This window comes from Sardina pilchardus, chromosome 8 (genome assembly GCF_963854185.1).
Source record: "Sardina pilchardus chromosome 8, fSarPil1.1, whole genome shotgun sequence".
NCBI classification, from domain to species: Eukaryota; Metazoa; Chordata; class Actinopteri; order Clupeiformes; family Clupeidae; genus Sardina; species Sardina pilchardus.
This window is the reverse complement of record NC_085001.1, coordinates 30,656,359-30,672,482: the sequence shown is the minus strand read 5'-3', so window position 1 is coordinate 30,672,482 and position 16,124 is coordinate 30,656,359. Positions and strand designations below refer to the sequence as shown.

Here is a 16,124-nt window from a genome sequence, read left to right as displayed (position 1 = left end):
AGTTAAATGGCCAAAAATTAGATTTTGTAACTAGGACTTTTTTTTTTTTTTTTTTTTCAAATATGATTTTAATTGCTTTAAATTACAAAGAAACAAACATTTGGTAAGCATATTTATAAATAATGACCTAATTACATGTGGTAATGCCAAGGTGGTATGGTAATATGGGGGTAGTAGAGGGGTGGGTGGGTAGTAGAGGGGTGGGTATGAGAGTACTAGAGGGGTGGGTGGGTTAGTAGTAGAGGGGTGGGTAGTAGGGATGTAGTAGAGGGGTGGTTGGGTAGTGGTGGTAGTAGAGGTGGGTAATATGGGGGTAGTAGAGGGGTGGGTGAGGGTCGGTGAGCAATAATGGGGGTAGTAGAGGGGTTGGGTGGGTAGTATGGAGGTAGTAGAGAGGTGGGTGGGTAGTATGAGGGTAGTAGAGGGCTGGGTGGGTAGTATGGAGGAAGTAGATGGCCATAGTTTCCACATTTTCTGTCATTACATTTTATTCTTTTTTACCCCTTTGTTGCGCACTGTCCACATACGTGGACAATAACATAACTTCTATATAAAAGCATATTTTTAAAAAATTCCAACTGATTTTCAATATTGGGCTCATATAGCTAGAGTAATAAAATCAATACTAAAAAAATCTAGACACTTTTTTTCATAATGCGTGCATGAAAGGGTTAAGAGGACGTGAGAGTAATGAGGCTTCAGTAATGATATTAGGCTAGTTTAAATAGGCATAATGCATAATTATGTGGAAGCAATGCTTATGTTTTCTATGTAATTCTTTGTAGACTAGTTTAAATAATCGTTCAAAAACCAAACAAGTCGAAGAGCACAACATTCATGCAGTGGTTATTGTGGGGTGCTATTACAGACTGAAGTTGGAGACCAAGTAGAAATGTGCAGCAATTTAAAAACTGGATTACTCGGGAATGGCTTATTGTACCGATGAATGCTTCAATTCATATCCTCGTATTTGGTAAGGTCTGACGTTTATTTTGATATGGTTTGCCACGTGTTGGGTTGAACAAAGAACTTGAGATAATTGGGTAATGTTGTGGAGATTGAATGTAAAAGTGATTACATTGTAAATTCAGGTTGATTTTCTCCCTAACTTTTTATTACAGCAACTATTTAATACCATCGGAAAGCTAAGATCGTGCTCTGTCAGGTCATATGCATGTGATATCAGTGTGATTAGAACTTCGTGAGCAATCCAACACAGAAGAATGTGTGTGCATTTTGCATTTTCTGGCCGTCGCGATAATGCGCGTAATGTTAAGGCTATTACATTTCACGTATTCATGTTGATTTTCTCGCGAACCCGTATTACAGCAACTATCTTAATACCAGAAAGCTAAGATTGTGCTCTGTCAGCAAGTCACACGCATATCAGTATGACTAGAACTTCGTGAGTAATTCAACAGAGAAGTAGGCCTATAAGTGTCCATTTTTCGCCCGTCCACATAATTTCTCTAGGGGGGGCAGGGGTTATCTTTGGGGAGGCACTGCCTCCCCCAGCCTCCCCCTAGACACGCCCTTGGTTGGCAACCCTACCTGGCTTTGAGCGCAACATACCTCGCTAAGCCACTAATCGAGCTTCGTAGGACACCCCACAACTTCTACGAGCCTGTGGAGTGGAGGAACTGTTGTGTTTCTTGCTTTGACCACACATAGTATTTCTCAACAAATGGTAAGTGATGAGATGCACACAGCTTAGCTACTGTAAGCTAAATGTTATTTAATCTTACTGCACATTTGGCATTAGGTCTATATTGCAGAGTTCGTACGGGTGCTTGAAATCCTTGAACATGTTTGGATTTTAATGTGGTGTTTTCAAGGTTTGAAAAATGCTTGGATTTTGGGTAAAGTGCTTGTGAATGCTTGAAAGTGCTAGGCCTACATATTTCTCGGCAGTCTGACAATAGACCAATGAAATGAAGGAAAATAAATTAAATTGCTGTATAATGGGCCGCTGACAATGACGACGGGTTTGGTGCTTCTTTCATTGAATATCACTCCGCAAGCCGTCCGTTCTCTAGTGGATTTAATTGACAGTGAAAGCAGACGTGCTTGTCACGAGCATGGCCGTAACTACCATTGAGGACACCGAGGTCATGTCCTCGGTATTTTCTTCTTCAAGTTTCGTTTTGTAAGTGTTATACGTTAAAGTCTTCTTCCGTATTGAACTGATACGGAACGCTCTTTGTTCTGTATTTAAGAAACTGCTCAATGCACACACGCTACAATGAAAAGCACAAAAAAAAAAACCTAAACATAGGCTATACACCCTAGTAATGACACTTGTGCAGCGTTTCTCAAACTATGGGCCGCGCAACGTGGAGACTGCTGGTTAGCGAAGCATAGAGTGAAATTAGGCCCGGTGCTTCACCTGATAATTTGCTGCGCAAACAACCGCGGACCGACAGAAAAAGAAAGCAAACGTTGCTGGAGGAAATGCTTGCTAATTTGATGTGATTAAACATAGAGCCATACAATTAAGTGGTGGTATGAACGTTCATTGAATGCAGGCCTACGCGTTTGCGTGACAGAAACTAAAACTATAACGTTGGTGGCCAAGCTCCGCGTCAACCTGTAGGCTATAATTATTTAACGACATTTAATAGAACAACGTGGATTCTCGCTACTCCCATAAAAACAGAGCAGAGACTGTACAATACTTGTTTAGCATAGATAGATACTTTATCAAGGATTGAGTAGGCCTATTGTTTAGTCAAATTTGAACATGGTCAGAAGATTTTGTCTTTCATTTAAAGATCTCCTGATTTCGCCTATGTGCACGGCCGTTTACCATAGACAAAAGTTGGTATTGCGTTTCCTGAATCCTTACATTCAGGCATTCAAATGAAATTTCATTATAAACCATATCCATTTTTTCTCCATTCGCCTATCAGTATGAGTATGATATGCTTGTATGAGGGAAACATCCCAAAACAATTAGCACCCATTGCTGTTGTTTTCAGAAGTGTCTCCCATGCAACCATGCAAAAGTAATGCACTATTGTACTTATATCTTACATTAGTAAAGCAGGCCTCTGATGTGCATATGACATGTTAACATGTGCATAGTTTTCACAAACTTTTTGTGAACAATTTTGGCACTTCAAACATTGACTGCTTTGAAGTGAAAGTGCATGTCTAATAATATAGCATAATATAATTGTGATAATGATCATCATAATGATGATTTGATGGGGGGTGGGGTGTAGGTACGTGTAGGTGGGCCCAATGACCCCAAAGTCTGCCATAACCAGGCCTCAACTTAAAGAAGTTAAGCTCCACGCCCCGCACTCCATTTCACATTGAATGTTCCTTATGTTATTTTCTCATAGTTGGCATTTGGCAACCCTAGCTATGACCCTGCAGTTTATATGCAGCATTCCCTACACTGATGAGGAGATGCAGAGCATTCTTAATCACAGATGGAGTAGGGTCCAGTTTAAATAACCAAAGTCAGTTTGGGAAAAGGCTCTTGAGGCTCTACAAAAAGAATATTGTGGAAAAGTGTGTTGGTTCAAGTTATGAACAAAACATGTTATACAATGAACAAATCTATAGTTCTATGTCGTTGGCAAAATGATCAGAAGGCTCAGAAGAACCCCCCTGGCATTTCGGGCTGCCCAAAATTTCTAGCGATGGCCCTGACCTCGGTATTTTAAAAATCCTGGTTAGGGCCTTGGTCACGAGGTGAACGCGTTTTTCCAGCCGTTCACCTCCGTGTGCCCCATGTCATTCAAAACATATTTCGGGATAGCCATCTCACTGTGAGAACACGTATGCTAAGAAATTAACACGTTGGCATGCTTGGTAAATAAAACATCAGTCTTGCACATAATATTGAGCTGATTTTTTTAGTGGAAATGGCCTACTGTAGCATTTTGCTGATAGATGAAAAAACTCGCCTATTTAAAGGCACAGTCTGAATTTTAATCCTAGCTCTCCATTTAATGTGTGCACTTGAACAACTAGTGATGTAGCCTATAACAGAGAGGTGTAGGACATGTTACTTTGGAAGGAGAGGGAGTGGTGCAATTTGATTTTCTATGGAACTTAAATATCATCAAGCTACCTCTTCAAACAGCAATATCAATAGGCATATGGTTCACTATATTGTACAGGGGCAGGCTATATGTTATCAAGTAGGCCTATGCTAAAAATGTGGTCAAAATTATAACTTTATGTTGGTTTAAGTGAAAACAAAACATGTTATGAGCTGAGAAAATCCATGGTTCTACATCATTGTTGGCAAAATGATCATGATAGCCTACATATTTCAGCCATATCTGGTTTAGTCTTGAGTAGGCCTAGGCTACTTTGCTATAAATGAGTTATAGACATATATATATATATATATATATATATATATATATACATATATATATATATATATATATATATATATATATATATATATATATATATATATATTGTAGTATGTTATAGCCTAATGTTTGAATATGTATCACAGTTTATCAATAGTTCTTATAAAAGTCATCTGATGTCATCATTTAAAGAGTCACTTCACCCCATAACTCCACCCACTTCACATTTCTGAAAACGGCTTTCAAAATGGGCGAGACGTTCTGAAATTTTGAGAGGGAGTGCAGCACTGCTGCAACCAATCAACCATGGTGATTTCGTGTCAATCTGGGAATGAGTGCTGCAGACATGGCTTATCACAGGTAGGCTAATCAGGGCAGCAGGTGTTGGGGCGTTTCATTCCTAATTTGTAACGACCCGGTGACGTAGTGTTGGACGAGAAGTACAGGACTTCATCAGCATTCCAATAGTATTTTGGACCAACATGCCATGGCATGTCTCAACCTGTAGTATGCGCGGAGAGCAATATCTCCAATACAAAATCAGACGAAATGTTACTTTTGTCGAGAAACACGATTTTTGTCAATATTAACCCTGGTAATAGTACAGTTCACCACTTATGAGTATTTTCAATCAATAAACAGCTCAAAAAACATATTTTAGGGTGCAGTGACTCTTTAAGGGGTTATTTTTCAAAAATTTCTCCTGGGGGTGTTGGGTATATTTTCCTCTTTTTTTGTCCTTTGCCAATCACACTCCTGAAATATGGTGTGAATCAATCCAAGCTGTTCAACATCATCGAGTGCTGTCAGTAAAAAAAAAAAAACAAGGACACTTGACATGACATAGACCAGAGCAGCAGCAAACACTAATGAAATGGGGCACACTCATTTTCAATGCCCCATTCAGTTAACCTAATGATAGCTGCTGGTTCTGTATTCGGCTTGTTCACGCTCGATTTTGGTACTGGAAAACTTGTCTTGAAAGTCCTTAAAAAGTGCTTGAATTTGGCCATGAAAAAGGTGTACGAACCCTGTGTTAAGCCCACCCACCGACTCTACACACGCCGTGATGGGCCCGTCCGTTTCTCGGTTTCTCAGCTCCTAAGCTCAATGGAGCGTAGCTACTGCCCCGCCAGCCAAATTACATTTGCTGCCGCTAGGGGCGTCTAGATTTCTAGGCTAGTTGTGGAGTATCATAGGAGGAAATTTGACAGCTTCAAGAAAGCCACATTGAATAAGTGATTATGTAACGTATAATGTTGTGTAAGTATAGTAGTCCTTAATTTCCTTCGGCATTAATAAAGTATCTCTATCTATCTATCTAGTTGGATGTTCATAGTAACCCTGATATTGTGTTCCAACTAACTTAGTAATTTGGAATGTTCCAATGTTATAAAATATATTTTCTTTCAAACTTCTATTTGCCACTATATTTGGTTGAATCAGTAAACATGTCTGAGGTACAATGGTGTATTGTCTGACCTGACACCTCTGAAATTCCCTAAAATGTACATATTTTCGTTTCTAAGCCATAATAGTCTAGATTGTTAATGTATTGGGTATCATAATTAAAGGAAATTTTATCAGCTTTCATGTGGTACGACATATAATGCTCTAAGGTTAATTCTAGTCAAGTTATAATGTAAAATAGAACACCAACATCCAAGATTTCCAGCGTTTTTCACATAAATCAACATAAAAACTTCATGGCTCATGAGGCAGGCCTTCCCATGGTCGAAAATCAAAATGTTTACCATACCTGGTCATTACACAGCTTGGAGAATGGGAATCACAGCAATTGGCTTGAAAATAACAAAAAAGGTTTTTTTTGAACAGGTCTTCATTAGCTAAGCATTATATTTTCATTAGTTAATCATGTCTGTGGCTCTTCAGGTAAAGTGATAAACAGGTTGTGCTTTAAAATGTGTGAATGAAGTTTATAGTCATGCATAAATAGTCAATTTACATTAATTAACAGTGAATTACTCATGAGTTCATCATGTTTGTGGCCCCTCAACTAAAGTGGTGAATAATGACATGCATTTAGAGAACTTTTACAAGTTGTATGTATGTTCTATCAATCACCACAGGGTATTAATAAGTGTACATACTTTAATAACAACCTGTTCATCACTTTACCTGAGGGGCCACAGACATGATTAACTAACGAAAATATAATGCTTAGCTAATGAGGACATGCCTATATTTAAACAATGTGGATTCTACAATATTCTCTGAAAATGATCTAATTAGTTCATGATGAGTTAATGTATAGTTTACTTACCCCTTGGAACACATTTCAAAAACCAAGAAATCTACATGATCATGTGTAATTGATCATTATTCTTAATGATTTATCCACTGTACCTAATGCTCAAGATGAGTTGTTGTCCATACCTGATGTCATTAATGACAGACAATTAACTCATGTTATACCACTGCTTGGTCAAATTTCCTATTTGATGCGCTATTTGGAACATGCATTATTTTTCGATGAAGTAGTTCCCTTCTTTTGGGCTTATTACACTTGAATATTAATTCGCCAATGTGAATGTAACGGTAAAAACAGCAACGTAGAATCTAAGACAGTGGCAATATAAACGAAAATGATAGTAGCAGTGGTATAAGCGGGATAATCAACTCCGCGCCGTGCGTTTATAGGAAAATAATGCACTTATCGAAGTGTAAAGTCCCCTCCTCCTGCGGCGTCGGGTCCTCATTACCACTTCGAACGTGCATTATTTTCCTATAAACGCACGGCGCGTCGTTGATTATCCCTTACATAACTCATAACATTTAGTTAACATGAATTCATGTGTAATTACTTTTCTTTTTTCTCCATGACAGTGACGTCCATGATTTTGTCCGACAAAAAGTCATCATGATCATGCTTAATTAATCATGATTCATGATGATGTGCCAACCATACTTAATGCTTAAGATGATGAGTTGTTTATGCATGAATTCATTCATGACAATCAGTGAATCCATGTTAAGTAAGGGATAATGTATAGAACGCTGGTCATTATCGGAAAATAATTCCCGACAGGATGAACAGAACCCCGACGCGCAGCGTTCTATACATTATCCCGCTTATTATATGGCTACTTGCCAAAAAGAGAAATGAAACTTAACTCAATGTGTCTTTAGCAATGACTTGGCTACCGTTTGGTGGCTTCCGCTAACTTCTAGAAAATAAATAGTTCGCCACAGTTGACAGTTGTTAGGTGTTGCCTGGCAACATACTTGGTAACTTTCAATGAAATTCCATTGCAACCAGCGAACGGCTTTGTTGCGGATTGATATGAAAGATGTGAATTAGAAGCACAAAACCCGTTGCCATTGACAGCGGTCATTATATACTTTCACCGGTGATTATACATATTAATCACCGGTAGAACGTTGGGGAGGCCCATTCAAAGTGAATGGGAGCTCTCTCAACATTCTAGAGAGCCATATAATAAGTCATAATAATTCATGATATATTCAGGGATGAATTAATGCATGATTCATGCATTCATTTATGCATGAATTCATGAGAATTCATGTACCCTTATCGTGTTACCAACGGGGTTCTACATTTGTGCAAATCATATCCTCGAAGACAATTTGCGCAATGCACAAAATAGGCCTATTTCTACAAACTACAAAGTTTCCGTGCACAAGCATACATGTTTTATACAGCTGCAAAACTTTATTACACATGGGAGTATCTTTTCACGGGTACAAAATCTTTTTGCCATGGTATTGACTCCATGAGTGTGTACAGTGGGTACGGGTTGAGAATGCACCTTCTCCCGCGGGACTCCCGAAGAGATCCCGCAGGCCGTCAAGCCGATTTTTTTCGAGGCTAAGGCAATGTACCCAAACAACCACCAGGTGGCAGAAAGTTTCATCCCGCATTTCAAAATGATGAAGATCGCATATCCGTCAATAGTCGACTCCTTAATCTCATTTAATCATTACAATGAAGGTGATGACTGGCGAAATTATTCAAACGACGTTTCAATGAACCATTGTTGAAATGAATGAAAATGGTTATAGAAAATCGCCTACAGCCTAACGCCGACACAGCTGATTCTTTGATTGATTCTAAGCTGTTTTGATGTAGGGGATGGGTAAACTGGCGCGCTACAAACATGCTACCAATCAAATGTAATATTAGTAGGACTAGCCTACTTAAACACTTTAGTCATAGACAACGTTGCCATGTTAATTTGGGCTAGAAGTGCTTGCTTGTGGTGGCGCTCTTGTCCGCTGCTTCTCCCGAATTGTGTGGCAAATTTGTCAGCAATCAGCTTAAATGTCAAATCATATTTATTTCTCTTTGTCGCCATGGTATTGGGGGAAACGCGGAGAAACGAGATGGTCAGTGTATTTTTTCTTTGCGTTTCGTTATAAGAAATATATAAGTAATAGTTAGTCTTCTTCCGTATTGAACAGATACGGGACGCTCTTTGTTCCGTATTTTAAGGAACTACTCAATGCACACACACTACAATGAAAAACACACAAAGAAATCACTAAACATATAGCCTACAACCTAATGACACTTTAATGCAGCGTTTCTCAAACTATGGGCCGCGAAACGTGGAGACTGCTGCTGGTCCGCGAGACATGGAGTGAAATTAGGTCCGGTGATCTGATAATTTGCTGCGCAATTGACCAAGCGGACCGACAGAAAAAGAAAGCAAACGTTGCTGCGGAAATGCTTGCTAATTTGATGTGTTTAAACATAGAGCCATACAATTAGGTGTGTCTGTTATTATGACAATTTTCGAGCATAACTGCGTGTCCATAGCTCAGTGACAGGTGTTAATAGCCTTGCCATAAGCACTGCTGCAGGTGCTTCTTTTATTATGCGGTTAGAGCATAAGCGCTTACTCATATAGACTATAACTCAGGGACAGGTGCAAAACCACCAACTGGGATGGATCGAAGGGCAAGCAAGCACTGCCACACAACGTGTCAACACTAAACAGAAAGTTTCCTACGATGGGGAGAAGTGGCCGCAAGGACTGCATCGATAAGATCAACGAATAGGCTACAGTAATGTTTGACATATCCCCACTCGGCGGTAGGCCTAGGCCTATTTAACTTTTTTTTTTTTTTCAAACAATGTGCCATTCCGACATGAGGTCATTAATAGGCTATTAATGTCATAACTATAGGCTATCATTAGGCTTACTGTGCATGGCTGTAGGCAGCTATGTTTAGAGCGAACGTTTCAACTATGTTTGCCATGGTAGACAAAAACACTCAAATAAAACAATAGCCTAACAAATAACTGCATGCGTAATGGACACGGCTCTATATCCTAAATAATTTTCGAGGTTCGCCATTTGGTAATATGACCTATCCTTACTGACAATAATTTAGATTGAGCACAACTAAAGTTGCACGAAGGCAAAATACAGTCCTAAAAGCCTATTCTATATAGCCTGGCCAATATTGTAGATGTGCAAAATCAGCATTTGCGTGCGTGCTTGCCGGTGAGGTGTAGCCTACAAAAATGAGCATAACATCTGATTATTAAAGTATGGCTATAGGATATAGGCTAGAGAAGAGTTGGTTTAAATTTCAAGTGTAGTAAAAACGTTTGTGCACATCCCCGGTCAAGGTGCAGAACAAGACTAGGCTAAATCATAAAAAAATGGAAAAAGGTTCGCACACTTGAAATCCTTCTTTTTTGATTTGATTTGATTTTCTTTATCACAAAGGAATGACGTTTCGACCGTGTGGTCTTCTTCAGATTAAAATTCAAGTACGTGCGCTATTTAACCCCTCGAGACCGACTGCAGTCTGCTGACACAGCCAGACGACTCTCCCAACCCATTCATTCGTTTTGGCCGATATAACCCATTCATTCGTTTTGTGCGTATATAGATTCCTGCATGCTGCATTACCGTGACCCTTAGCCTACCTTGTGGATGATTTTTTCTCATTGGAATACAGCAGGACAGAATGCCTTTTATCTAACAAACGCAAAAGCTGAGATTGTTGCAAGGACTAGGCTACTCAACAAACTTGTTTTTCGTTTCTGGGAGATCTCGTTATCGTTTTGGATTGTCGGATTTTTATACTTATTGTTTGGACTTATGGACAATGAACGTTGAGGGGTGGTTGTTAGTGCTTTACAAAGCTTTGTGTTAATAAGTGTCGGTCCTCCTATCCTTCAGCTCACTGCGCGATGCAGTTGCGCATAGTGGCCACGAAGTCATTAACTGTTTATGACACAATACATGATATTTGTGTTTTTCGTTTATTAGATTTAATGCATGTTTGAAATGTAAACAGGCCTTCAGTCCGTTAACTTAAGGCCTTCTTTTGCATGGGGTTGCTCGCATGTAACCTAGGCTATTATGTGCGTAGTGGCTGCATACTCTTTATTATAATAAGAGGCAAATTGTTACAGGACAACTTAAACTGACTTCCCCAATGCTTCCCCGCAGCACATTACATTTTAATATAGGCTAATATAGGATGAACAAAGTCTATGCTTGCTATATTAAATCCAGTAGCCTAATAATTCTATGTGCCACGTCTTTTCACGATTTCGCAAGTGATGTAGTAGGCTTTAAACATCGACAAACGTCTGTGAGACTACCCATTTCATGAAGAGCAATTGTCTTGTGCGATCATTCCCCCTCCCCCACACTTGTCTAACCAGTTCACTAGACATTATAGCCTACCTATATGCGGCATTGAGGACGATTGCCCCCCTTCCCCCTCTCTCTAGACAGACACTTCCTGACACTAGGGCTCGGGATCATGACATCAAAACTTCGCGGGCACAGCCACATTGGCAGCTTCACTCCTTAGTTTACTATGGATTACTATGGATTTACTCCCGCCTTTTAGTGTGTTCCTGTTACTTAGTTTTTGCCTTCTTGGTAGTATGTTGCTGTGTAGTGGGGTGTAACAGTGCAACCCACGATCGCACGAGGAAAAGAATAAATCGCTACTATATTTCTGCTTCTTGTCTTGTGCATCTGAATGAATGGATATTACGTTCAGTGCGCTACCAAATGGCGGCGATATTCCTAGAATGCAAGGCGTGTGCCCGAGTCCTATTATGTAAATGTAAAATGTGTGTGTGTGTGTGTGTGTGTGTGCGCTGAACCACGAATTCACATATTAACTTTTCTTTTCAGCAGACATCGCAATCATAAAAAAATCGCAAAACGTTTTAATAAAATAAAGCCTCTTGTTTTAATGGGTTCCGGAGATTCGTAGAGTGAGTTTTGAACCCCGGTCGCTGACGTATAATTAAGATGCTTCAACCAGTTACGCCACAGTTCGAGTGTCAATCTCTTCGTACTCAGCCAACAAATATAAAGAATTCAGTCAGTCGAGTTCATTTATTCGCGGCATGCACTTGAAACGCCGATCAAAAGTTCTGACAATAATAGCCTATTCACGGAAATGCGGTCTTGTAACCGTAATGAATTAATGAATTAATCTAAGGTTGCCTATATCGAGTCTTTCAGGTTGAATTGAAGGCTTCTAAAACCATTTTCATTAACTTCAACAATGGTTTATTGAAACGTCGTTTGATTATAATTTCGCCAGCAGTCATCACCTTCATTTTAATGATTAAATGAGACGGATATGCGGAGCATTTCTCTCCCTCTCCATTGACCAAAACGTTGCTCTGGCATCTCTGCTGGACTGACTGAGTTATAGGCTACGTCGAGTGAGAGAGCCAGCTGTGCGGTACGCTGTAAAACATTCGAAAACTCTGAAACTGCAATCTGACATGCCGAGCGTGATGTCTCTGTTCTCCGCTTGTCGCCAGCGCGGTGTCTTCGGGTTTTTCCGTGTTTTCCGGTATGAGCCGAACCTTCATTTTATTAAGGCGGTCTTATGTTGCCCCCTTGCGGTTGCAGTTTTAATTAAAGTCCCGATGCTTCGGGAGTCCCGATGTGCGGGAAAGAAAGGAGCATTCTCAACCCGTACCATCTGTATTTAACTGTAGCCATTGCAAGTGAGACAGGACAGGCATGATATGTTTCTTGGTGCCAGTTCAAGCATTTTGGAGCATTGCCGTAATCTAGTCATGAGGCCATAAATAAATGTATGCAATTATTACAGATTTAAGTGTTTCATGGGAATAATTTAGAAATGGTATGACATAAGGAGTTTACTGATTTTCCAGTTTTCTGTACAGCTTCTCTTGTTTACAGTATGTACTATATTAATCAAATACAGTATATATTTCTCTAGCATGAATTTAGTTTGATCTGACTTCAGCATTTTGTGTGAATGATTTATTCTATGTATTTTGCACTTACAGTTGGCAATGGCTTCTACAACCACTAACATCAAGCAAGTGATTTTCTACCCAGTTTTTGTTACTTGTGGACTGATGTTGATGCTGCTGTTTTTTCATTCCGTTGACAAACTGTCATCCACAGTCTGCCCAACTTACTTTACAAAGGCACCTAATGTGACTGTGGCAAAGCCAGAGAAACCCATTCTTTTGATCTGGTTGTTGTGGCCGGCTTTCAAATTTGACTTCGACAAAGACTGCATGACCTATTTCAACATAGACAGCTGCGTTCTCACAGATGATCGCTCCTTGTACAGTGCTGCAGATGGAGTTTTATTCTATCATAAGGCCATCGATAGGAAGCTCAACAATCTTCCTAAGGGTCCACGGCCAGCATTTCAAAAGTGGATCTGGTTCAATAATGAATCTCCAACCAACACTGGCAGAAGAGCTGGATGGGATGGATTGTTCAATCTGACTTTGACCTTTAGACGAGACTTAGACATTACTGCTCGCTATGAACTGAGCATTGTGAGAAGTCAGGAACAATTTGTGCTTCCCCAGAAAAAACAAATTGTTTGCTGGATTTCAAGCAATAACATAGCGGGGACTGGTGCATCAACCCGACTGAACTATTACCATGAATTAAAGAAGCATATTGATGTGAAAGTATACGGTCGAGCTGTCTCAGGAGCAAGTTTTCTAAGGTATGAAGACTATTACTCTACCATTGCTAGCTGCAAATTTTACTTGGCCTTTGAGAACTCCATTCATGAGGACTACATCACAGAAAAGTTAAATGGACCAATGGTCAGTGGGACTGTGCCAGTAGTTTTAGGCGCATCCAGGGAGAACTACGAACAGTTTATTCCTGCAGACTCATTCATCCACGTGAATGACTTTCCTAACCCAAAAGCTTTGGCTGAATACCTGCTTCAGTTGAATCAAAACAAAGACATGTATATGCGTTACTTTGCATGGAGGAAATACTTCAAAGCTACACCTCATCTTTTATCAACACGCAATGAATTTACACAGGCCTTCTGCGCTGCCTGTGACCATATTGGTAAAGACAACACCTATAATGTGGTCCAGGATCTGTTCTGGTGGTACCAGAAAAATATTAGTGGGCACTCATGGTAATGCGATGATAAGATCTCTAAGGCTGCATTTACAGCAGCAGTTTTTGAGTAGGTGCATAGAAAACCCAGGATGAAGCTTTACATTTTGTCTTTTAGTCTTTCAGAGTGCAAACCTCTCCAGCTTCAATTTTACATGACCTTAATGACCTGAACCTGACCTGAAAAAGTTAGGATTAGCTTATATAAGGTAGCCTTTAAATCATTAAAATGTTTTTCAATTTCTCCTTCTGGTGTGGGCTTTAGTTAGTTACCTCCACCAAGGAGGTTATGTTTTCATTGGGGACCAGCGTTTGTTTGTCTGTCTGTCTGTCTGTCTGTCTGTCTGTCTGTCTGTCTGTCTGTCTGTCTGTTTGTTCCAGGGAAGGTCAGAAATGACCCAAGGAAGAAATTATTAAATTTTGGGAGTGATCCGTATCACCGTCGGGATTCCGGAGGCGTTTGTTTTCCGCTTAGCGTTGTAATGGCATGGTATGGCCACGTGGTGGCCATCTGAATAGTTTAGGGTCAAATGTATGACAACCTAGGAAGAATACAGGCGGAGGTCTGCGCTCTCTGAGTGCTTTTCTAGCTTAGTCTAGATTAGTTTGATCTCTGTGAAGACTCATCATCACACATCATTGGGATTTCTTATAGCTGGTCAGTGGTCACCTGTTCATCTCTTTAGTTATTGTTTTAAAAACTTAATTATAAATCAGAATGAGAGAGAAGCGAATTCATACCGTCACATTTAGTCACATTATTGAGTGACCAAATGGAATAGGGTGAATGTTCATTTTAGCATATGACGTACTGTATATTAGCAAGTACACTGTACAAAATGTCACTACCCCCGACCTCCTGCCTCGTGCCTATGGTAAAGACAGTCATGGATAGCCTGTCCCACTGACCCAGATGTCTCCTTTATCAAAATCAAACCAAAATCCTACAGGATTCCAATAGCAACAATCAAAAATACCAAAATCCCAATCAACTCTACGCTGTAAGGCTCCTCTAACATGACCACCCAGAAATGTAACGGCAGGGGTTCGGGGAGGGGATGCTACTTGGGTCGCTACTTTGGGGCCTATTTCAGAGATCCAGTTGCTTATTTTTGCTCACGTGATCTGGCATCACTGATGCTGACTACTCATGTTTTCATACATATTTACTTAAATAAACCTATTTTTGTTAACGCTTTATCCGTGTGTGGTCTCCCTTATGTTCAATCACTACAAAAGAGCCTGGTGGTTGAAACACACTATAAACAATAAATCGATTGATTGATTGCATTCAAGAACAGTAATTAAGTGACATACTGTAGGGTAAAGGAGAAAAAGGGAAATTTTACTTTTATTTGAATTGCCAGAATGCCAGTAGAAATTAGAGCCATGTAGAGTATAAAAATCAACAGACATTTTACTGTATAGCTGACATTTATAAAATAACAACAGGTAGAACTGACCAGGCTACATCAATAAGTGTTGCTTCAGGGAAGTTGCACTTGTAAACATTTTTTGTCTGCAGCACTAGACTTATAAACAAGAGTTTAAGCTTGCAACATTCTGCTAGTAAAGGATGCACAGCAAAGATCTATGGCACTGAGAGGGCAAGTAGATTTGCTCTTATTGGACAAAAACACAACAGACAAGTGACTGCAGACTCCTTTAATACAAATGCAATTGAGCAATTCAGGAGAGTTGACTTCTCAGTCATTTTAGCCCATTGCTGTTACCCTCATTAAGTTCACAGTGGATAAGATGATATTACAGTTTTTTTCAATCGCTAACAAGCGTTTGTCCATTCATTTGACACATTTTCAAAACTCTAAACACAGACTCTCACCTACAAAACACAATTGGCCAAATGGATCATTTTCCTCTCAAAAGCACATTCCATGTTGTTACACCACATTTTGTTACATATACACTAACTCGTCATTTCTCTGCACACACTGGCCCTCATTTATGAAACGTGCGTACGACCAAAAACAGGCGTAAAACAGGCGTACGCTTGTTTCCACGCAAAGTATGGCATTTATCAATGTGAACGTGGTCGGTGGCTACGCTCAAATCTCACGTCTAGTCTCAACTCGTGTACGCAAGTTTTTCAGGCGGCATAGCATCGCGCAGCAGTAAATCGGCGGTGCATTAGAAAGTTGAATAGTTGAATTGATGGACATAATACCTTTCCTGTAGATTTGCAGCCTATTTCCTGTAATGTAGCATATGTGACTCTCCACGGCAAAACCATAGACAGTAAAAGATATGGACAGAGCTATCACGTAGACGTCAGCAGAGACCGAGGAAGCAAATTTCAATGTTTTTTTTTGGTCTACTATTTCCGTCATATGTCTCCTGCGCAGGCTCAGGTGTCGTATATGTGACGTAGGCACGT

The 16,124-nt window shown here is 39.9% G+C and overlaps 1 protein-coding gene across 1 annotated transcript; it reads left to right on the top strand.

Annotated features, from left to right (window-relative positions):
- Nucleotides 1–1,560: 1,560 nt before the first annotated feature.
- Nucleotides 1,561–14,929, top strand: LOC134089195 (4-galactosyl-N-acetylglucosaminide 3-alpha-L-fucosyltransferase 9-like). The gene is made up of 2 exons (XM_062543552.1): nt 1,561–1,687; nt 12,634–14,929. The coding sequence occupies exons 1-2, from the start codon at nt 1,685–1,687 to the stop codon at nt 13,750–13,752; spliced, it is 1,122 nt and encodes a 373-aa protein (XP_062399536.1). The 5' UTR covers nt 1,561–1,684; the 3' UTR covers nt 13,753–14,929.
- The last annotated feature ends 1,195 nt before the right edge of the window (nt 14,930–16,124 follow it).